Source organism: Nicotiana tabacum, chromosome 13 (genome assembly GCF_000715075.1).
Source record: "Nicotiana tabacum cultivar K326 chromosome 13, ASM71507v2, whole genome shotgun sequence".
In the NCBI taxonomy this organism is placed as follows: Eukaryota; Viridiplantae; Streptophyta; class Magnoliopsida; order Solanales; family Solanaceae; genus Nicotiana; species Nicotiana tabacum.
This window is the reverse complement of record NC_134092.1, coordinates 18,694,878-18,714,267: the sequence shown is the minus strand read 5'-3', so window position 1 is coordinate 18,714,267 and position 19,390 is coordinate 18,694,878. Positions and strand designations below refer to the sequence as shown.

Genomic DNA, 19,390 nt, shown 5'->3' with positions numbered 1-19,390 from the left:
AAAATTTAAAAACAAATAACAAAAAAATTAAATAGATATATGTAATTTCTGAGTCATGAAAGTTAGAAAATGAATTAGCTCATGATAAAAGGCAACTCTCTCTCTCTCCCCCCCATTATCATTGCTTCCAAGCAACAATTCCATGAATTCTCCCCATTGAATTGAATCCAACAAACAAATTTAGGGTTTCTTTTTTTGCTCTTATCGCTCTCAGATCTATCCCTATACAATTCAATTATTCAGATCGCCAGATTCACTTTCTTAATCTTTATCAGGTACGGCATTTTCCTATTCATAAATATCTACTCCGTGTGCGTGTGTGTAAAATTCTGCAAATTTTGACTATTCTAACAATTTTAATTTTTTCCCGATGGATTTATGCAATTTTTACATGCATTGTGTATTAGGACAAATTTGAAGCGGTGCATTTTAATTCAAGTTATCGCATTTATCGATTCGAAACGAAGTCCTTTTGTTTCACGTGTTAAGCACGTAAATGTGCTGCTTCGATTTCGACTTTTCACCTCCCTGTAAGTTCTTCAATTACGATCTACAATTCTTCTTCGTTTTGTGTGTATGTGTGTGTGTGTGTGTGTTTTGGGATCGGTATTAGTGATGTTGCTATATTTTGATGTTGGGAGTTTTTTGGATGTTGTTGTTGAAGTGTATAATAACAGATTGTGAAATTGGCGCCGCAACGCAGATCGCAGCGCCACGTGGGTGGCCAGATGCAGCAGAGCAACGGGGCGGCTACTGCTGGTCTGTATGATCAGCAGCAGGGCAATGCCAGCCCCGCTGCTGATGCGGGAGATGCTGTCATGGCACGGTGGCTTCAGTCTGCCGGCTTGCAGCATCTGGCCTCTCCAATGGCAGCTTCTACCGGTGTGGATCACCGACTCCTAATTATGCAGGTAATATCCCCATAATCGCCTTGACAACTTATTAAATTTATGTGATACTCTTTCCTCTTTCCTTTTTAGTCTGTTCCAAAAGAGCGATGAATTTCTATATATATAGAAACAATTTAACTTGAAATTTCTCATTTTATCCTTAATGAGATGATTTATAGCCACACAAATATCTATGACTTCTTTTAGATCACAAGTCTCAAAAGTTTTTCTTTCTTTATTAAATTCCGTATCCAGTCAAATAACATCACATATAATCTGGGATAGAATGAGGATTGGAATAAACTGATCCTGAATAGAACATAAGGTATTAGAGGTTTCATATAGCTGATCAGAACTAGTTTGAGATTGAATCGTTGTTGATATAATAATAGTTCTCAAGTGTCAGATGAATATTGCATACATTTTGTTTAAATCTGAACTTTGTAGTTTGATTACAAGGCACTGCAACAGTCGATAGCATAATTGCTACATCAGTTAAAATTGAATTGTCCCGATGTTCTGTCCGCTGTAGTGTCTAAAGGCTCTTCTCCATATTTGGTTTACAATATTTTGGTATTCACAGATAGATGGGCCGCATGTTGTTCTGTGCTGAGTCTGAAGTGATTTTTCTTTTCAGTCTTATATGCTGCTATATAGCATGGAAGCTGCTTCTTGCTAAATTCCACTGGCCTTAGTCAGTCAGTTGCAATTCTGGCTACCGTGAGTCACATCATTGAGGAGTTTTATCTACAAATAAATATTGATCGTTTTGTCTGATTTTCACCCTTTCTCTTTCTTATGGTTCTGGGTCATGTGTGTTTATTTTGGCATTCTTGGTCTTGTTTAGATGTTGCCGTATTGAGTTTTTCAATAATTGAAGCTTGGGATGTTGTTTGAAGGGATATGGAGCTCAGTCTATGGAAGAGAAACAGAGGCTTTTCAAATTAATGAGAAACCTCAACTTTAATGGCGAATCTGCATCCGAGCCATATACTCCTACTGCTGAAAGTTCGGGAGGGATCGGAGCATCAGATGGTTTCTACTCTCCTGAATTCAGAGGAGACTTTGGTGCTGGGCTTCTGGATCTGCATTCTATGGATGACACAGAGCTCTTATCTGAGGTATGGAAATATTATTTGGAGGCATGATATTTAGCACATAGTTCTGCAGTCCACTGCTCCTGTTTGAGTGTACATCCTTTTGCTGGGAACATTGGTTGGACTGGGAATCCTCTAGATGACTCCCTTTCTGCCACCAATTACGCTCCATCCCCACCCTCCAGTAAAAGGATACGGAGTAACGAGACAAGAAAGAAAGTGTACTGAGACTTTTTTTTCATTTAGAGAACATAGTTGTGCTCTATTTGGAGTCTTTTTGTCCATTCTCTGGAAGGCTATCCAATAGTGGAGGAACTATCTTGTATCCTCGTCGGATTACTACGTTCAGATGGCACAAGAATCCTAATTATTTGGGTTCTATGTAAATGTAGACTATTTTGAAAATCAAAGATAAAGAGATTTTTAGTCAAACAATACCGTATTGAAGTTTGAAGTTGGAAGTGTCTTCCCATATTGGTAGAATAGCTATGGGATTGGAATCCTTTTTATGTGAAGAGTTAAGACCATACTTGCTGCTTACTTGTTGTCTAGAGGGCTATTGCTGTTCAATAACTGTTGCTTTATTTTTTGTATAGCATGTAAATTCAGAACCATTTGAGCCGTCACCTTTCATGCCTGCGGCGAATGGAGCATTTGATAGCAACTTTGATGCCCCGACCCATAGGCAACAAAAAGCACAACCAGAAGCTGATATTGCAGATGGATTGCCCATAATTGAAAAGGAAAGCAACGCAAGAGAAAACAATGTGGCAAAGATTAAAGTAGTGGTATGTGACTTGTGCTTGAACCATCAATCATGGACACATGTAAACTATGGTAATGAAACACCACTGAGGCTGTGAAACCCTTGTTGTTTGCATTCTCTGTCTGGTGAACGTTTGAAATCATTTCGATTGCCGTACTTGTAAGCAGCAGCTTTCGAAATATTTGTGGTTCTATTAGAAATAAGACGACATTTTTTCTGTTTCCTGAGAGGTATAAACGAAACTGATTTATCATAGTTATGCTTATATTTAGTACTCCTCTGCTTTTGTAGGACTTGTTTAGCCTTTGAGATTTATACTTCATATGTCGGTAGAAAATATAAAGAACTTCTAGTACTTTTATTTTTATTTTTATTTTGTATGTTATTAGCTTGAGATGAGTTTGTATGGAGTAACATGGTTAGTAAGGATTCATATAGCCGACCCCAACTTGTTTGGGACTGAGGCGTAGTTGTTGTTGTTGTTGTTGTTGTTTCATCTTCTGTTTTAATCCCTTTCTATGTGTGTCATATGGCGGTTCAGTTGATGATTTGAGTTACTTCCCGTCTAAAATTCCTAAGACATCATGATGTTTGACTAGGTGCGGAAAAGACCTCTAAACAAGAAAGAAATTTCTCGGAAGGAGGACGACATCGTCACTGTAACAGACAATGCTTGTCTCACTGTCCATGAACCCAAACTAAAGGTTTGGAATTCATGGTTCTGATTTATGCATCAGCTTATGTCTGAGACTAACTAAGGTTTGTTTCACTATTGAAGGTGGATTTGACTGCCTATGTTGAGAAGCATGAGTTCTGTTTTGATGCTATTCTAGATGAGCACATAACAAATGATGAGGTATTACTTGTCACTTGAATAAACGTTAATCACAAAGACTACTGATTTTTATGTTTGTCCAAACAACAATTTGGAAAAAGATATGGAGTACCTTCAATCTTTTTTCCCGCCATCATTGGTGATTTACTGTGTTCCTAAATGTAGGCAATTTCGATATCTAGGATTAATCTTTGAAGAGAATGGCATGGCAGATGAAGATGTAATACGTAGAAGTAAAATATGATGGTGAAAAATAGGAGAGCGCTTTCTATGCTATAATGAGATACCTAGCAAAAACGGTCATGAGATTGGTAATGTTATTTGAGAGTGAATGTTGGGCCTCTAAGGCGGAACATATCCACAACATTTGTGACATAATAATGCAGATCTTAAGATAGTGTGCCTTCATACATGATCGGAGAAGATTTAAAATAATCGCGTTAGACTGATAGTGCAATAACACACAGAGGATAAAATGAAAGAGGCTTGCTGGAGATGGTTTAGTCATGTCCTATGTTGACCTCCAAGTGCATCAGTCAATAGGTGCAAAACTACCATTATTGAAGGTGCTAAAAGGAATAATGTAGACCAAAAATTATATGGATAGAAGATGTTTTAAAGACCTACAATCTCTCAGAATCATTATGGTTGTAGCTAAGAACATACCAATTACCATAATGAAAGAAAAGGATCATATAGGCAAAACCAACTTGTTGGAATTAAATCTTCTATTGTTTTCTTTAGGTACTTACATTAGGTCTTTATAGGTTATTTGGTCTAATTTGGTTTGATGTTTGTATGTCAGTATTGGGTATGTGTGAGATTTAGAGAACCTTTAGTTCTTAAGAACCTCTAATTTGCTTTATGAAAAAATTATTTACTAGAATTGGAATGAACGTGCTTGAATAGAAGGTAACAGATATAGAGGATTCATATAACCTACCCAAGTTTTGGGATTTGAGATTTATAGCCTGTTTGGCCAAGATTTTCTTGGCCAAAATGCTTTTTTCCAATGTTAAGGTGTTTGGCCAAGCTTTTAGAAAGAAAGAAGTGTTTTTGAGTAGAAGCAGAAGCTGTTTTTGAGAAGCTGAAAAAAGTAGCTTCTCCCCAAATCAAGAAAATACACTTAGAAGCACTTTTTAAGAGTTTGGCCAAACACTAATTACTGCTCAAAAGTGCTTGGTTTGACTTTTGTTTCTATGGTTTTATTTGCTTATGTCAAGTTTTCTGCTTAACCGTTATCTCTCCTCATGTATTTCGCAGGTTTATCGTGCCACCGTGGAACCAATTATTCCTACCATCTTTCAGCGCACAAAAGCAACATGTTTTGCTTATGGCCAGACAGGTTCGCTATATTTTCCATAAGCTTGATTAATTTTGTCAGTACAAGAGATGCATTTAGAAAAAATATGTCTAAATTTGAGTTATCTGGTTTTTAGAGTTGCCAGTTCCTTGCTTTCAGGTTGAAGTGCGCATGTTTCTGAAATGGCCCTTTAAATTTGTGACTTTTACGACTAGGAATATAGAGATTGTTCGGGATCCAGACTTGCTTGACCAGCATGCTTATAAACAACATATTTGATCGAGTAGCGATTAGATTATTCTAATTTTTCTTGGATACCTTTTCTTCTGGAGTTGATGTAATGGTTTGCCGCATCTCATTCTTCATATTTCTGCTTTTAGATGTTTCAAATTATAAAAATGTTGTACTCCATATTCTTCTTGACATCTTTCTCGCATGTTCATGAGCGATTTACATGTTTTACTGTAAGCCAATCATATGAATTTCTCCCTGTCATTGCTTTTAAGGTTATGACTCTTGTCACTACTAGTTTGTTTGCATATGGGCATTGCTATTGTGGGCAGCTCCTCGATCGGTTATCATAGAATTGATGTTTTTTTCCTTTTTCCTTCCCTTATTGATTGTTCAGGTAGTGGTAAGACATACACGATGCAACCATTGCCTCTCAGAGCTGCAGATGATCTTGTCAGATTGTTGTATCAGCCAATTTATCGTAATCAGAAGTTCAAGTTGTGGCTCAGCTTTTTTGAGATATATGGTGGGAAACTGTTCGATCTTCTCAGCGATAGAAAGTTAGTATCCTTACCTGCATTGAAAATCTCTCTCTCCTTTGAATGTCAATAGAGTTTTAAGTGCGCTAATTTTTTTTCCTTTTCAAGTAGGTTATACCCTGCATAACACAAATCAGAATGGTTAATCTAGAGCCTCTGAATGGGTCTCCAACATTCATCCTTTGGTGGTATCTGATCTTATAGATAATTTTCCACTAAAGATGAAGATAAAAAATAGAGAGGAAGACACTTAAAGACTTAAAGTATCCTCATTGATTTGATGATAAAAAGCAGTGTTAATGCAGTGATAGGGAGTGTGTTGTCTTGGTTGCACAACTTATTTTTTTGATTATTAATTTTATTATACGAAGGGGGTGGGGGGGTGGGGTGGGGGTGGCTACTGATAGACTAAAAAGGTCCCTGGCTGACTCCTCCTATGAGTGAAAGTAAGTCCAAATATTCTAGGATTTTATCTAAGCTACTTATGACTTCTCTTACACCAAAAGTTTAAAGGCTGAATGCATTTAAATTTTACATCAGATATAGTCATCTTTTTTGCTTCAAAAGTTATGTGGTTCCTCTTGTGAGAAGGCACGGGAGAAAATATGTTATTGATATTAGATGAACAATACAATACAAGAGGTCCTTATTTATAGCTATACTATACAAGGACATACTACTCCTCTACCAATGTGGGACAATACTACACTATATACATGCTGTAAACTAACACTCCCCCTCAAGCCGGTGCATACAAATCATATGTACCGAGCTTGTTACATATATAACCAATACGAGGACCAGTGAGAGACTTAGTGAAAATATCTGCAAGTTGATCATTCGACCTCACAAACTTTGTAGCAATCTCTCCTGAAAGTATCTTTTCTCTGACGAAGTGACAATCAATCTCAATGTGTTTAGTTCTCTCATGGAACACCAGATTTGATGCAATATGAAGGGCAACTTGATTATCGCACACAAGTTCCATCCGACTGATTTCACCAAATTTCAACTCCTTGAGCAATTGTTTGGTCCAGACTAGCTCACATGTTGCCATAGCCATTGCTCGATATTCTGCTTCTGCACTAGACCGAGCAACTACATTCTGTTTCTTGCTCTTCCAGGACACCAAATTTCCTCCTACTAAAACACAATATCCAGACGTATAACGTCTATCAGAAAGTGATCATGTTCAATCAGCATCTGAGTATCCAATGATCTGCTCATGACCTCGATCCTCAAAGAGTAACCCTTTGCCTGGAGCCGATTTTATATATCGAATAATGCGGACAACTGCATCCCAATGACTATCACAGGGAGAATTCATAAACTGACTTACAACACTCACAGGATAAGAAATGTCGGGTCTAGTCACTGTGAGATAATTTAATTTTCCAACCAGCCGCCTATAGCTTGCAGGATCGCTAAGCGGCTCCCCCTGTCCTGGCATAAGTTTAGAATTCGGATCCATCGGAGTGTCAACAGGTCTGCAACCTATCATCCTCGTCTCCTCAAGAATGTCTAAAGCATATTTTCTTTGAGAAATAGCAATACCTGAGCTAGACGGGGCAACCTCAATACCTAGAAAGTACTTCAATATGCCTAAATCCTTAGTTTGGAAGTGCTGGAAGAGATGCTGCTTCAGATTGGTAATACCATCCTGATCATTGCCAGTAATAACAATATCATCAACATAGACTACCAGATAAATACAGAGACTTGAAGCAGAGTGCCGATAAAACACAGAGTGATCAGCTTCACTACGAGTCATGCCAAACTCCTGGATAACCGTGCTGAACTTACCAAACCAGGCTCGAGGAGACTGCTTTAGACCATAAAGTGACTGTCGCAAGCGACATACAAGGCCACGAGACTCCCCCTGAGCAACAAAACCAGGTGGTTGCTCCATATAAACCTCATCCTCAAGATCACCGTGAAGAAAGGCATTTTTAATGTCCAGCTGATAGAGGGGCCAATGACGAACCGCAGCCATGGATAGAAAAAGGCGGACTGAAGCCACTTTAGCCACAGGAGAGAAGGTATCACTGTAATCAAGCCCAAATATCTCAGTATATCCTTTGGCAACAAGACAGGCCTTAAGTCGATCAATCTGTCCATCGGGACCAACTTTGACTGCATAAACCCAATGACAACCAACAGTAGATTTACCTGAGGGAAGAGGAACAAGCTCCCAAGTACCACTTGTATGTAAAGCAGACATCTCGTCACTCATAGCCTGTCGCCATCCTGGATGAGACAACGCTTCACCTGTAGACTTAGGGATGGAAACCGAGGACAAAGAAGATATAAAAGCATAATGGGGAGATGACAGACGATGATAGCTCAAACCGACATAATGAGGATTAGGGTTAAGTGTGGTCCGTATACCTTTCCGAAGTGCAATCGGTGTACTAGGAGCAGGGTCCGCAGCAGGAGCAGGGTCAGGTGCAGGACGAGAACCAGTTGGGCCTGATGGAGGACGCCAACGACGATGATAAGTCAAGAGTGGCGTTCCTGTGGCTGGGGAACTAGGGGGAACAACACTAGACTCCTCAACGGTTGGTATGAATGAAACCTCTGTGGTTGAAGGTGGAGGAGGAGCTATAGTAAACTCCTCAAAGTTCGGTATAGGTAAGACCTCAGATATATCATGGTGGTCAGCAAAGGTAAAGAAAGGTTTAGACTCAAAAAATGTGACGTCAGCTGACATAAGGTACCTACGAAGATCTGGAGAATAACAACGATATCCCTTCTGAACACGAGAATAACCAAGGAAGACACACTTGAGAGCACGAGGGGCTAACTTATCTTTCCCAGAGGCTAAGTTATGAACAAAACACGTGCTCCCAAAAACACGAGGTGGAAGAGAGTATAAGGGTGACTGGGGAAACAATACTGAATGCGGAATCTGATTCTTGATGGGAGATGAAGGCATCTGATTAATCAAATAACAAGCTGTGAGAACTGTATCGCCCCAAAAACGCAACGGAACACGAGATGCAATTAGAAGTGTGCGAGCAGTCTCAATAAGGTGCCTATTCTTTCTCTCAGCAACCCCATTTTGCTGAGGGGTATAAGGACAAGATGTCTGATGAATAATTCCTTTAGAAGTCAAAAACTACTGAAATTGAGAAGATAAATATTCTAAGGCATTATCACTGCGAAAAATGCGAATAGAAACACCAAATTGGTTTTTGATTTCAGCACAGAAACTCTGGAATATAGAAAATAACTCAGAACGATCTTTCATTAAGAAAAACCAAGTACATTTTGAATAATCATCAGTGAAACTGACAAAATAACGAAATCCCAAGAATGAACTGACTCTACTAGGACCCCATATATCAGAATAAACTAAGGAGAAGACAGACTCTGCATGACTCTCAACACTACGCGAAAAGGAGGCTCGGGTATGTTTCCCAAGTTGACACGACTCACAATTTAATGTAGACAAACTAGATAAACTAGGCACCATCTTCTGAAGTTTGGATAAACTTGGATGTCCTAAACGTTTGTGGATTAGATCTGGAGGATCTGTAACTAGACATGTTGTGGAAGGACTGAGTGAATTAAGGTAGTAAAGGCCTTCTGATTCACGTCTTATACCAATTGTTTGTCCCGTACTGCGGTCCTGCATAATAAATGAATCGTCAATAAAATATATACCACAATGGAGGGCACGAGTCAAACAACTAACGGATGCAAGACTAAAAGGACAGCCAGGGACATAAAGAACGGAATCTAGGGTGATAGAAGACAAGGGATTAGCTTGTCCAACTCCTTTTGCCTTAGTTTGACATCCATTGGCTAAAGTAACAGTGGGAAGAGACTGTGAATATACAATATTTGACAAAAGTGATATATTACCAGAGATGTGATCAGAAGCGCCGGAGTCCATGACCCATGGGCCAAGAGTGCTAGACTGGGAAACACAAGCAAAAGAATTACCAGTAACAGAAGTATTAGTCTGAGCAACTGAGGCTACTTGTGGAGATGTTTGCTTACTTGCTCGATACTGAAGGAGCTCATTATATTCTTCGTTAGATAAAGAAAATCCTTGGCTACCTGGAGTCTCGGTCTGAGTAATGTAAGCATTTTTGGGTGGACGACCATGTAAAGAATAACACATTTCACGAGTGTGTCCAAGTTTGTGACAATAAGAACACTTGGGTCTAGATCTTCCAAAACGACCTCCTCCTCGTCTATGCTCCATAGTTTGAGATGCCCGAACATCCATTGTTTGGGATGCAAGAACAGAGGAATCAAGTATCTGTGATGAAATCACTGGTGGACTTGGTGCTGCAGCAAGGCGAAGTAATCGAGAGAATAATTCATCAACTGTCGGGACAGACGGACTAGCCAAAATCTGGTCGCGTACTGAATCAAGATCATTAGGAAGTCCAGCGAGGGTAAGAACGAGAAACATCTTCTGTCGCTGCTCTTGTTGTTTTTCCACACTAGCAGAAACTGGCATCAACTTCTCAAATTCCTCCATGACTGCCTGTACTTGACCCAAGTAGACATATCCAATTCCTGCTTCTTTAAGTTTGTCATCCGCGATATCACATCATAGAAGCGAGATATGTCATTAGTGTATAAGGTGCGTGCCTTTGCCCAAACCAAATAACATGTCTGGAATGGACGAAACAAGGGCATCTACTTGGAATCAATAGATCGCCACAAGATGCTACATAACTGAGCATCGATTTTTGCCCAAAGTGCTATTGCCTTTTCATCTTCATCGCTAGACTGTTTGATTAGATGATCTTGAACACCTTGACCTCTACACCATAACTCGACAGATGAAGCCCAAGCTAAGTAGTTTGAACCTCCCATTAAAGGTTCCGAGGTAATAATAGCACTAGAACTTCCAGAACTCATGTTTCTAGACCCAAAAGCATCAAATCCCAAAGACATTGTTGCAAATTATTACCAAATAAGAGAAAGAATCAACTGTAATCCACTGAAACAGTGTATGGAAACACAGAAACAGAATACTGAAATACTGTAGTTGCCGGAATCTACTGTAGTTGTTGGAATAGTACTGTAGCTGCCGGAAAAAAACTCAAAGTTGTCGGAATGAAATGAAAACAATAGGGGTAGGATCGGAATTACCAGGCGACCCAACTGTTCTGAAGGAAGATTTTCAAAAAATGGCCGGAAGTGGTCGTACGCGCCGGCGCGTGAGTTCACGCGTGTGAGCTTCTGGTGGTGCGTGGAGGCGCGTGAGGAGGCTGCTGCCGGAGCTTTTCACTGGGGTTTGGTCGCCGGACAGTGACGACTCTTGTGGTAGTGTTGGATTTTGCACAACACTGACAGAAATGAAGCAGATAGAAAACAGCCTTAAAAAAGTACTGATTTCTCTTTCCCGGAATCGCTGGAATTTATGCACATCGATAAGTCTCTCACAATTGCTCTGATACCATGTGAGAAGGCACGGGAGAAAATATGTTATTGATATTAGATGAACAATACAATACAAGAGGTCCTTATTTATAGCTATACTATACAAGGACATACTATTCCTCTACCAATGTGGGACAATACTACACTATATACATGCTGTAAACTAACACCTCTCTACCCAAACAGTCCACAATAAGCATAAAGGTGTGATCTTCCAATTATGTCTTCATCTCTTTTCCACTCTCTGCCCTTGCCAGCACTTCAATGTCATTTTCAGGTGTCCTGGTTGTCCAACTTATTGAAGAATAAATCATTGTCAAACCTTTCTTATAGTTTGTTTCACCAATATGGAGCTTCATGTTTGAAACATGTATATTTGGTCATTTTCTTATCATTTGTTGCTTTGCTCTTATGTAGGAAACTTTGTATGAGAGAAGATGGGCGTCAGCAGGTTTGCATCGTTGGGCTCCAGGAATTTGAAGTTTCAGATGTGCAGGTTGTGAAAGAGTATATTGAGAGGGGAAGTGCTGCAAGAAGTACAGGTTCCACTGGTGCAAATGAGGAATCATCAAGATCACACGCGATATTACAACTTGTCATCAAGAAACACAATGAAGTAAAGGACTCTAGGCGAAATAATGATGGAAATGAATCCAAGGGTGGGAAAGTCGTCGGAAAGATTTCTTTTATTGACCTTGCTGGTAGTGAGAGGGGAGCGGACACAACTGATAATGACAGACAGACAAGGTACCTTCTTATGAATGCATCTGGCTGCTCTTGTATATTCCTTTCCTGGATCTTTTTGGACTTCTTCATTCTATTTTTTTCTTTAGAGGTTGAACTAGTCTGCTTCATTGCATCTATTTCGAAAAGTTTGACTTATCAAAAAAAAGGGAACCTTTTCTATTGATTCCTGCGGATTGGATCAAAAACAATTCTTGAATGAGGCCAGGGATGAATCGAAAAAGAAATCTTTATTGGTTCTACCTCCTATTTTTTATGAAGAGAATGAATCTTTTTCTCGAAGGATCAGAAAAAAATGGGTTAAGAAATCTTTTTCATAAAGTTACATGTCGAACCACCACACTGAACAATGAGCGTAGGCCAAGCTGGAGTTCCTATGGTATTGATTGATTCTCCAGTAAGGAGAAAAGGCTACGGTGATCAACACAGTTGTATGGCTTTGTTTTGGATGAAGTTCAAGACAGTTGTATGTTTCATATTACTATTCTGTATTAATGCTCAAGGAATGGTTTTCTTTAACTCTGGAAAAGATCCTGACTGTGCCAAGTACATTCAGTTCTATTGTAGAGATGTACTGAGTTTTCACTTTGGCCAGTTAGAAACCGTAACACTTGAAGCTTGTTTGTTGCATAAAATGCTTGAGGTCCAGATTATTCCCCCCCCCCCCCCCACCCACCCACACACACACACACAAAAAAAAAAAAAAATATAAAATCCAACACTTTTATGGCCCTTTGCTGCCAATATGTTGAAGTAGAATACTCTGAAATCTTCATTTTTGTCTGGTTTTAGGATTGAGGGAGCAGAAATTAATAAGAGCTTGTTGGCCCTTAAAGAGTGTATTCGTGCTCTTGACAATGATCAGCTTCATATCCCGTTCCGTGGGAGCAAACTCACTGAAGTGCTTCGTGACTCCTTTGTTGGCAACTCAAAAACTGTTATGATTTCCTGCATTTCTCCCAATGCTGGATCATGTGAACATACACTAAATACCTTGAGATATGCTGACAGGTAGCTCTTGTCTTGTTTGTACACGTTGAATGTTTTATTCATTTGATTATATCGATGAACCTATTGACATTGTTTTTACAGGGTTAAAAGTCTATCCAAAGGCGGAAACACCAAAAAAGATCAGAGTGCAAGCATAATACCTCCTATAATCAAGGAACCTCCTTTAGCGACTACATTCGCTGCTTCTGTTGAGGCAGAAAATGCTTATGAGCAACCCCGTGAATCTAGAGTATCAGAAGCAAGTAGGAGAGTTATGGAGAAAGAAAGCACATCATACAATTCCACAAATGATTTCGATAAACAAACCTCTAGATTTTCTTCAAATCATACTTTTAATGGTCAGGAGGAAGGTGGGTCAAATTTTGGTGGTACAGATGGGGACAGGTTTGAGGTTAAGAATAGCTATGGTGTTCCCGCTGGTCAAAGAATGATCTCGGCATCAAATTTGCAGAGTTCAACTGATACAGAGGACAAGGTGCAGAAAGTGTCTCCACCTCGGAGGAAAGTTTATCGTGATGAGAAACCTGAAAAGCCAGGAAAATGGTCAAGGAAAGATGTATTAAGCTCTGATTCATTCTCAACAAGTTATAAACAGCAAAGCGCAAGTATTCCCAATATAAAAAGTAATGGGTCGGGACAAAATGAACCTAGTTCACCCCCTTGTGATGAGAATATCAATGAATTACTGCAGGTTAGACTTCGATGTCCTTTTACTTGTTATCTCATGAGATATCCTTACTAATAACAGTTATGACCTTACATTCACATTTGTGTACTTTTCCTCTTTTTGTTGTAAAGGAAGAAGAAGCCCTGATGACTGCGCACAGGAAAGAAATTGAAGATACAATGGATATTGTTCGTGAAGTAAGCGAAATCATTGTTATAAAGTTCTTAATACTTTTATCTCCCTGCAAATTAGGAATATTTATAGGTGTGTCCGGGAAGGTTCCTGCATTTCTACAACGTGCATGACTATTGCCAAAACCTAACTACAAGTCATCTTCCTTGAGTTCTATCCTAATTCTGGTATCTCCTTGGCATTTTCCGTGGATGCTCTACTGCGCTCACTAAGAGTCCGGATGCTTTGTTTGTGAAACTATAAAAGTCTTAGGCTGGTTTTCTGCACAAAGTTATGCTTTTTCTTTTTCTTTTTAATCTTTATCCATTCGTCTCCCTCTAAAACTATACTATCTGCTGGCATTTTTATATCTCTTGGCTTTTAAAGTTTGGATTTTAAGAGGAGGGTAGTAGGATTTTTATCACTTAGTTGCTACTTTGCTCATCCAGGACTTGTCACCTATTTCTGTCTTTGCTCTCGCTCGAGACAAACTAAAAGATTTTTTTTCAGCATTGTGAAAATAGATGTTATAGTTTTGAAATTTTGTCCCCATCTTTAAGGGTGATTATTGTACGAGGGAATAGCCATATGTAGTGAACTTGTTATTATGTCCTCTGACTACCGATCAACATACAAATGAAAGGTTGGACCCAGAAGAAAGAAGAGTATAAGCTATTCACTTAAGATAATTAACATATGTTGCCTTTTCTCTACCAGGAAATGAAACTGCTGGCAGAAGTTGATCAGCCTGGAAGTCTAATAGACAATTATGTATCGCAGTTGAGCTATGTGCTGTCACGAAAAGCAGCAAGCCTGGTTAGCCTTCAGGCTCGCCTTTCCAGATTCCAGCATCGATTGAAAGAGCAGGAAATACTGAGTAGAAAGAGGGTACCCCGCTAAGGCAAAAATTTAGTTGCATTTGAAGTGGTCTCCTTTTCTCCCTTGTATAATCTGTCCCTTCGAAATATTCAAGAATAGCTTAATCTCTTGCCGACACACAAACCATCAGGTGAAGTTACATTGTGCAGATGTACAGAAAACAAAGCAGTGGTTGTTGTCCTATGAACTTGAACTAAAGGAACTATAGACTTACATTCGTGCCGATTAACAAGTTAAGAAGCAATGTTGTGTTGTCGTGATCAGATTTGGACTTGCTGAAATGTGGACAGAGATCCACATCTATTACTGTGTTGTCGAATTCCATGTGCAATGTCGTCAAAGTATAGGTTTCTGGGAAGATAGATGTGTATTTGTAACTTAACTTTTACTATATGTTCTCTTGCAACAATATGATTGATTCAATGATTTCACTCTGTATCAAACATTTATTTTATTTTTATTTTGCGCTAGCATTTCTCATGCACGTGATTGGCACATTGGCTTTACTGAATTAGCCATTTGTATAATTCTCGTCCCTACTGAAAAAACATCATGTTCGCTATTGTATATCAGAAACGTTAGTTAACTCGAATGACTAAATTTTGGCTCTTTGGTTTTATTCTTTTAGAAAGAAAAAAATGCAGACCACATGATCGACCCGCAGTACATGCCTACTCTTTGATATCTTCAAATATAAGAAGTTCGTGATCTTGAGAGTAAATATACCTCTCTATCAAGTAATAATGGAAAGAGAGATTTGGTTAATGTTTTATTAAGTTTTACCCCTCTATGTGAGAAGTGTATCGCACGTTCCCGAAACAGCAATTCACAGCAATTTTGAGAAATTTACGCGGTATACCTATTGAAAATACCAGTTAACTCCATATACATTTAAAATATTTATTTTACCTTGTATATCTATTTTATAAAACTTATTTACTTTTTAAATCTTTAATATCATTATATGTCATTAAACAAATTCTACCTTTTAAGGAACTAGATTATCTCAAAGATTCTTTCACGTATCTTCAATAAACATTTCCTTGTGATAATACCATATCTCTCAAAATTCTATTAAGCATCATTTACGGAAATATTTCCTCTTTTGAGAAAACTGGTTCTTCACTGGTTTATTGGGTGAAAATTATTTTGATCCCCAAGTTTGCCTTAAAATTCAAACTTCTCCTCCAACTTTAGACAATAGATGTTCTGCTCCTCCTATCATATGCATTGTCTATTTTACCCATGACAATTTCAATTCTTCCTCTATGCATATACCATTTTTTGTTATACTTAAATAGATAAAACACTTAACTAAATATCTTATTATGAATTTTATAATTAAATCTCAATAAAACTTAACTAGAATATTACTTTTATGAATTTGTAACAAAATTTAACGTTACTCCTTTTATTAAAATATATTAACAAAATATATTTTAATTGTAATTTAAATAACATCCAACGTATAAATATGTAATCTTTTAGGAATTTATTATAAAATCTAACACTATTTATTATTATTATTTTTCATATTACCGCGCTACCTTTTATTTGATTGATATTAACAAGATATTTTATTCTAATTTCTTAATTGTGTCTATTTCTTTCATAATTCAATTTCAATAAATTATATATGATTGATTTTTTTTAAATTTTTGAAAAAAATATTTACTATAGGTAACTTCATAACATAGATTAAGAAAAATATCGTGATATTAAAAAGGTAAAAAAAAAAAAAAATAATCGACCAAGGTTGATAAAATTGAGGATAAAATAGGCATTTTAAAAATATAATTGAGTTTCGAGGAGCAGAATATCTATTGTTTAATGTTGGAGGAGGAGTTCAATTTTTAAGATGAAGTTGGGAGATCAAAATGATTTTTACCCCTGGTTTATTCTTTTCAACTATCACACAATCACTTCTTTCAAGTTTTTTCCTCACAAGCAATTAGCAGATAGTGGAGGAAAGGATGAAGAGAAAATTAGCTTGCCATAGCGATGAAAAAAATACTTGGAAAGGGCGATGAAGTTTATTTTCCCATTGAAATTCAATCGGGAGGAGTGAAATTATTGGCTGAAACTCCACGTGCAATCTATGAATCAACTGTATTTTGAATCTTAGCAACGTGGATCAATTTCACTTATCCCTGCAAATATTATTATATTAGATCTTAGTATTTTTTTTCATAAGTTTTAATTGGAATATTATTATTATTATCAATATTCTAATTTAGAATATAGTATCCAAACCAAATACAAAATATTAGAATACAATATTCGAAATAATATACCACAATATTCTAATAAAAAATATAATATTCAGATCAAGCATACCACAATAGTCTATTTTAGAATATAATATTCAAACCAAACATACCATAATATTCTAATTTTGAATACTATATTCAAGCCAAAATAAATATTAGAGTACAATATTCAAACCAAAATAAATATTAGAATACAATATTCAAACCAACACATTTTAATAGTATAGCACATTAATAGTATATTCTATTTTATGATTAAATATTGATATACTGTTAGAATAATTTGGAATTCTACTATTCCTTAATAGTATATTCTAGTTGTATGGGTCAAAATCTGTCATAGAATATTTAAGATAAGATAATACTAAAAAAAGAGTCTTCGAGCCGTCGTTATTCGAGGTAGACCAAGAAGCAGCGAGACTCATAGTCGAGATGTCAATAATGGCCGAGGTCGAGCACCGTTGATGAAGCTGTAATGACTAATTTTCGAAAAAGGATATTAAAGAGAATATTCTAGTGGATATTCTCTACACTTGTACTATTAGGGTTTACTAGGAAAATATCTCATATAAATAGAAAAAGAGACAATGATACGGGGCATGGGACATTCATTTGAAAAAGAACAGTCTTTTGACAAAAGATTCTTTTTCTCTCTCTTACTAGGATACAAACACTACATTTTCATCAAGATTCTCATCCATATTGTTCCATACTTTTCCATCAGATCCGAGAATAATTCGAACATTCTAGGATTATTCTGTCACTCATCTTTGTCAGGACTCGGGAGGAACAACCATCTAGTTAATCCTTTATTGGATGAATCACTCCTCCTATTTACTTAAATGTCATTTATTGTTATTCATTGCTATTGAATGCTACATTATTGCTCATACTTTTTGGAATAGTTATTGCATGTTGCTGCCATTCTTCTACTAGATCTATTTGACGCTAATCACGTTTTCGGAACTCATATCTAGAAATATTATTATTAACTAGGTTTAACCCATTATGACATAAATTTAATTATTTGAACCAAGAGTTATATTTTTTGGTCAAACAATTTGGCGTCTTCTGTGGGAATTTCTTAGTTAAGCTTTTAGTTTCTTCTAGATCTACAACTAACACAGGTCACTAACGTATAAAAAAAAAAGAAGCAAAAACATGATCTCCTTTCTTTGTGTGCACAAATCCCAACATGGCAGGTAACCGAGAAGAAAGAACGAGAATAATAAGTGACCTCCCAACCAACCTCATGAGCGTCATCAACGAAAGCTGTGAAATGGCAGACGAAGACGTAACGCCTAGTGCCTCCCTTAGGCGAGATGGATCACCGCCTCCTCACTGCCGCATCACAAAATCTCTTGGTAAAGGAGCCTCCACATGTGTGGGGGAGGAGACGCCCCCAACTGTAAAAAAGCTCCTTGAAGCATGGCTAACTGACACGCTAACCGGCGTCCTCAACAAGCCCGCCCGAGATACGGCTACAGAAAACGCAAGGACTTGCATTATACAACCAACAGACGAACAGTGTAACCAACTCCCTCCTCCTCCAACGACAAGTATTACTCACAATGCCATTAATAGTACAGGTGACAACACCCTCGTAGCCATTTTGAAAAGGATGGAGAAAAAGAACACCAAGAAAGGATCGATAAAATACTGGGTGCCCCCAAGCTGTTTCCAAATAGGGATGCTGGCCGGTTCGTTAAACAGTCGTACAGTGATTATGCAGCCCCACATGCTATACCAAAAATCTTTAAAATGCCGTCCTACCTCAGGATATATGACGGCACAACCGACCCCAAAAATCATGTGACTCATTACGTCACCGCCGTAAAAGGCAACGACCTCGCCAAGGAACATGTGTCTTCCATTTTGCTGAAAAAGTTCGGTAAAACCCTCACTGGTGGAGCATTAACATAGTATTCACAGCTACTAGCACGCTCCAATGAAACCTTTGAAGAAATGGCCGACAAGTTCGTAACGGCCCACACCGGAGCCATAAAAGCTGAGGCAAGAGTGAACGACATATTCGTCGTAAAACAATCTGTGGGAGAGGGATTGAGGGAATTCCTCGCCCGGTTCAACCGAGTAGGGATGACTTTACCAAACGTGTCCGAAGGGATGACAGCCGCAACCTTTCAGAACGGGTTGAGCAGGGATGGTTCAAGAGCAACGAGGAAACTGTTAAGCCGGTTGATGAAGTATCCCCCAACCACTTGGGACGAAATCCACAATGCTTATTGTATCGAAGTCCATGCAGATGAGGACGACCTCAACGGGCAAACCTACCGGCTAACCTCAGTATAAGCGGAGTCAAGAAAGGATCGAAGAGACAACGCTAGAAGAGATCACCCGATCCCACGACCTAACAGGGAGCGGCACCAACCATACATCAGGACGGTCGCCGCCCCCTCCCCTCGCTACGAAGAAGGTCCATCCAGATCACGGACGATAACTCATCGGAACTATAGAGGTATGCCCCCTACTGTTTGCTCATAATTTTTGTGTCACCTACAGAGATATTCTACGCCCTAGAGAAGCTCAGACCAAAAGTGAAGTGGCCGCCAAAGATGAGATC

At 38.2% G+C, this 19,390-nt stretch overlaps 1 protein-coding gene across 2 annotated transcripts; it reads left to right on the top strand.

Moving 5' to 3' along the window:
• Positions 1–28: 28 nt before the first annotated feature.
• On the top strand, positions 29–14,978 carry LOC107809115 (kinesin-like protein KIN-13A). 2 transcript variants are annotated; one of them, XM_075227775.1, is made up of 14 exons: positions 29–275; positions 408–530; positions 665–911; positions 1,790–2,011; positions 2,584–2,775; positions 3,353–3,457; positions 3,532–3,609; positions 4,852–4,933; positions 5,520–5,682; positions 11,485–11,814; positions 12,604–12,822; positions 12,904–13,513; positions 13,621–13,686; positions 14,378–14,978. In XM_075227775.1, exons 3-14 carry the CDS (start codon positions 729–731, stop codon positions 14,558–14,560), a joined length of 2,433 nt encoding a protein of 810 aa, XP_075083876.1. In that variant the 5' UTR covers positions 29–275; positions 408–530; positions 665–728; the 3' UTR covers positions 14,561–14,978. The 2 variants fall into 2 exon arrangements, with proteins under 2 accessions (XP_075083876.1, XP_075083877.1); XM_075227776.1 differs by lacking the exons at positions 3,353–3,457; positions 3,532–3,609 and having other exon boundaries at positions 30–275.
• The last annotated feature ends 4,412 nt before the right edge of the window (positions 14,979–19,390 follow it).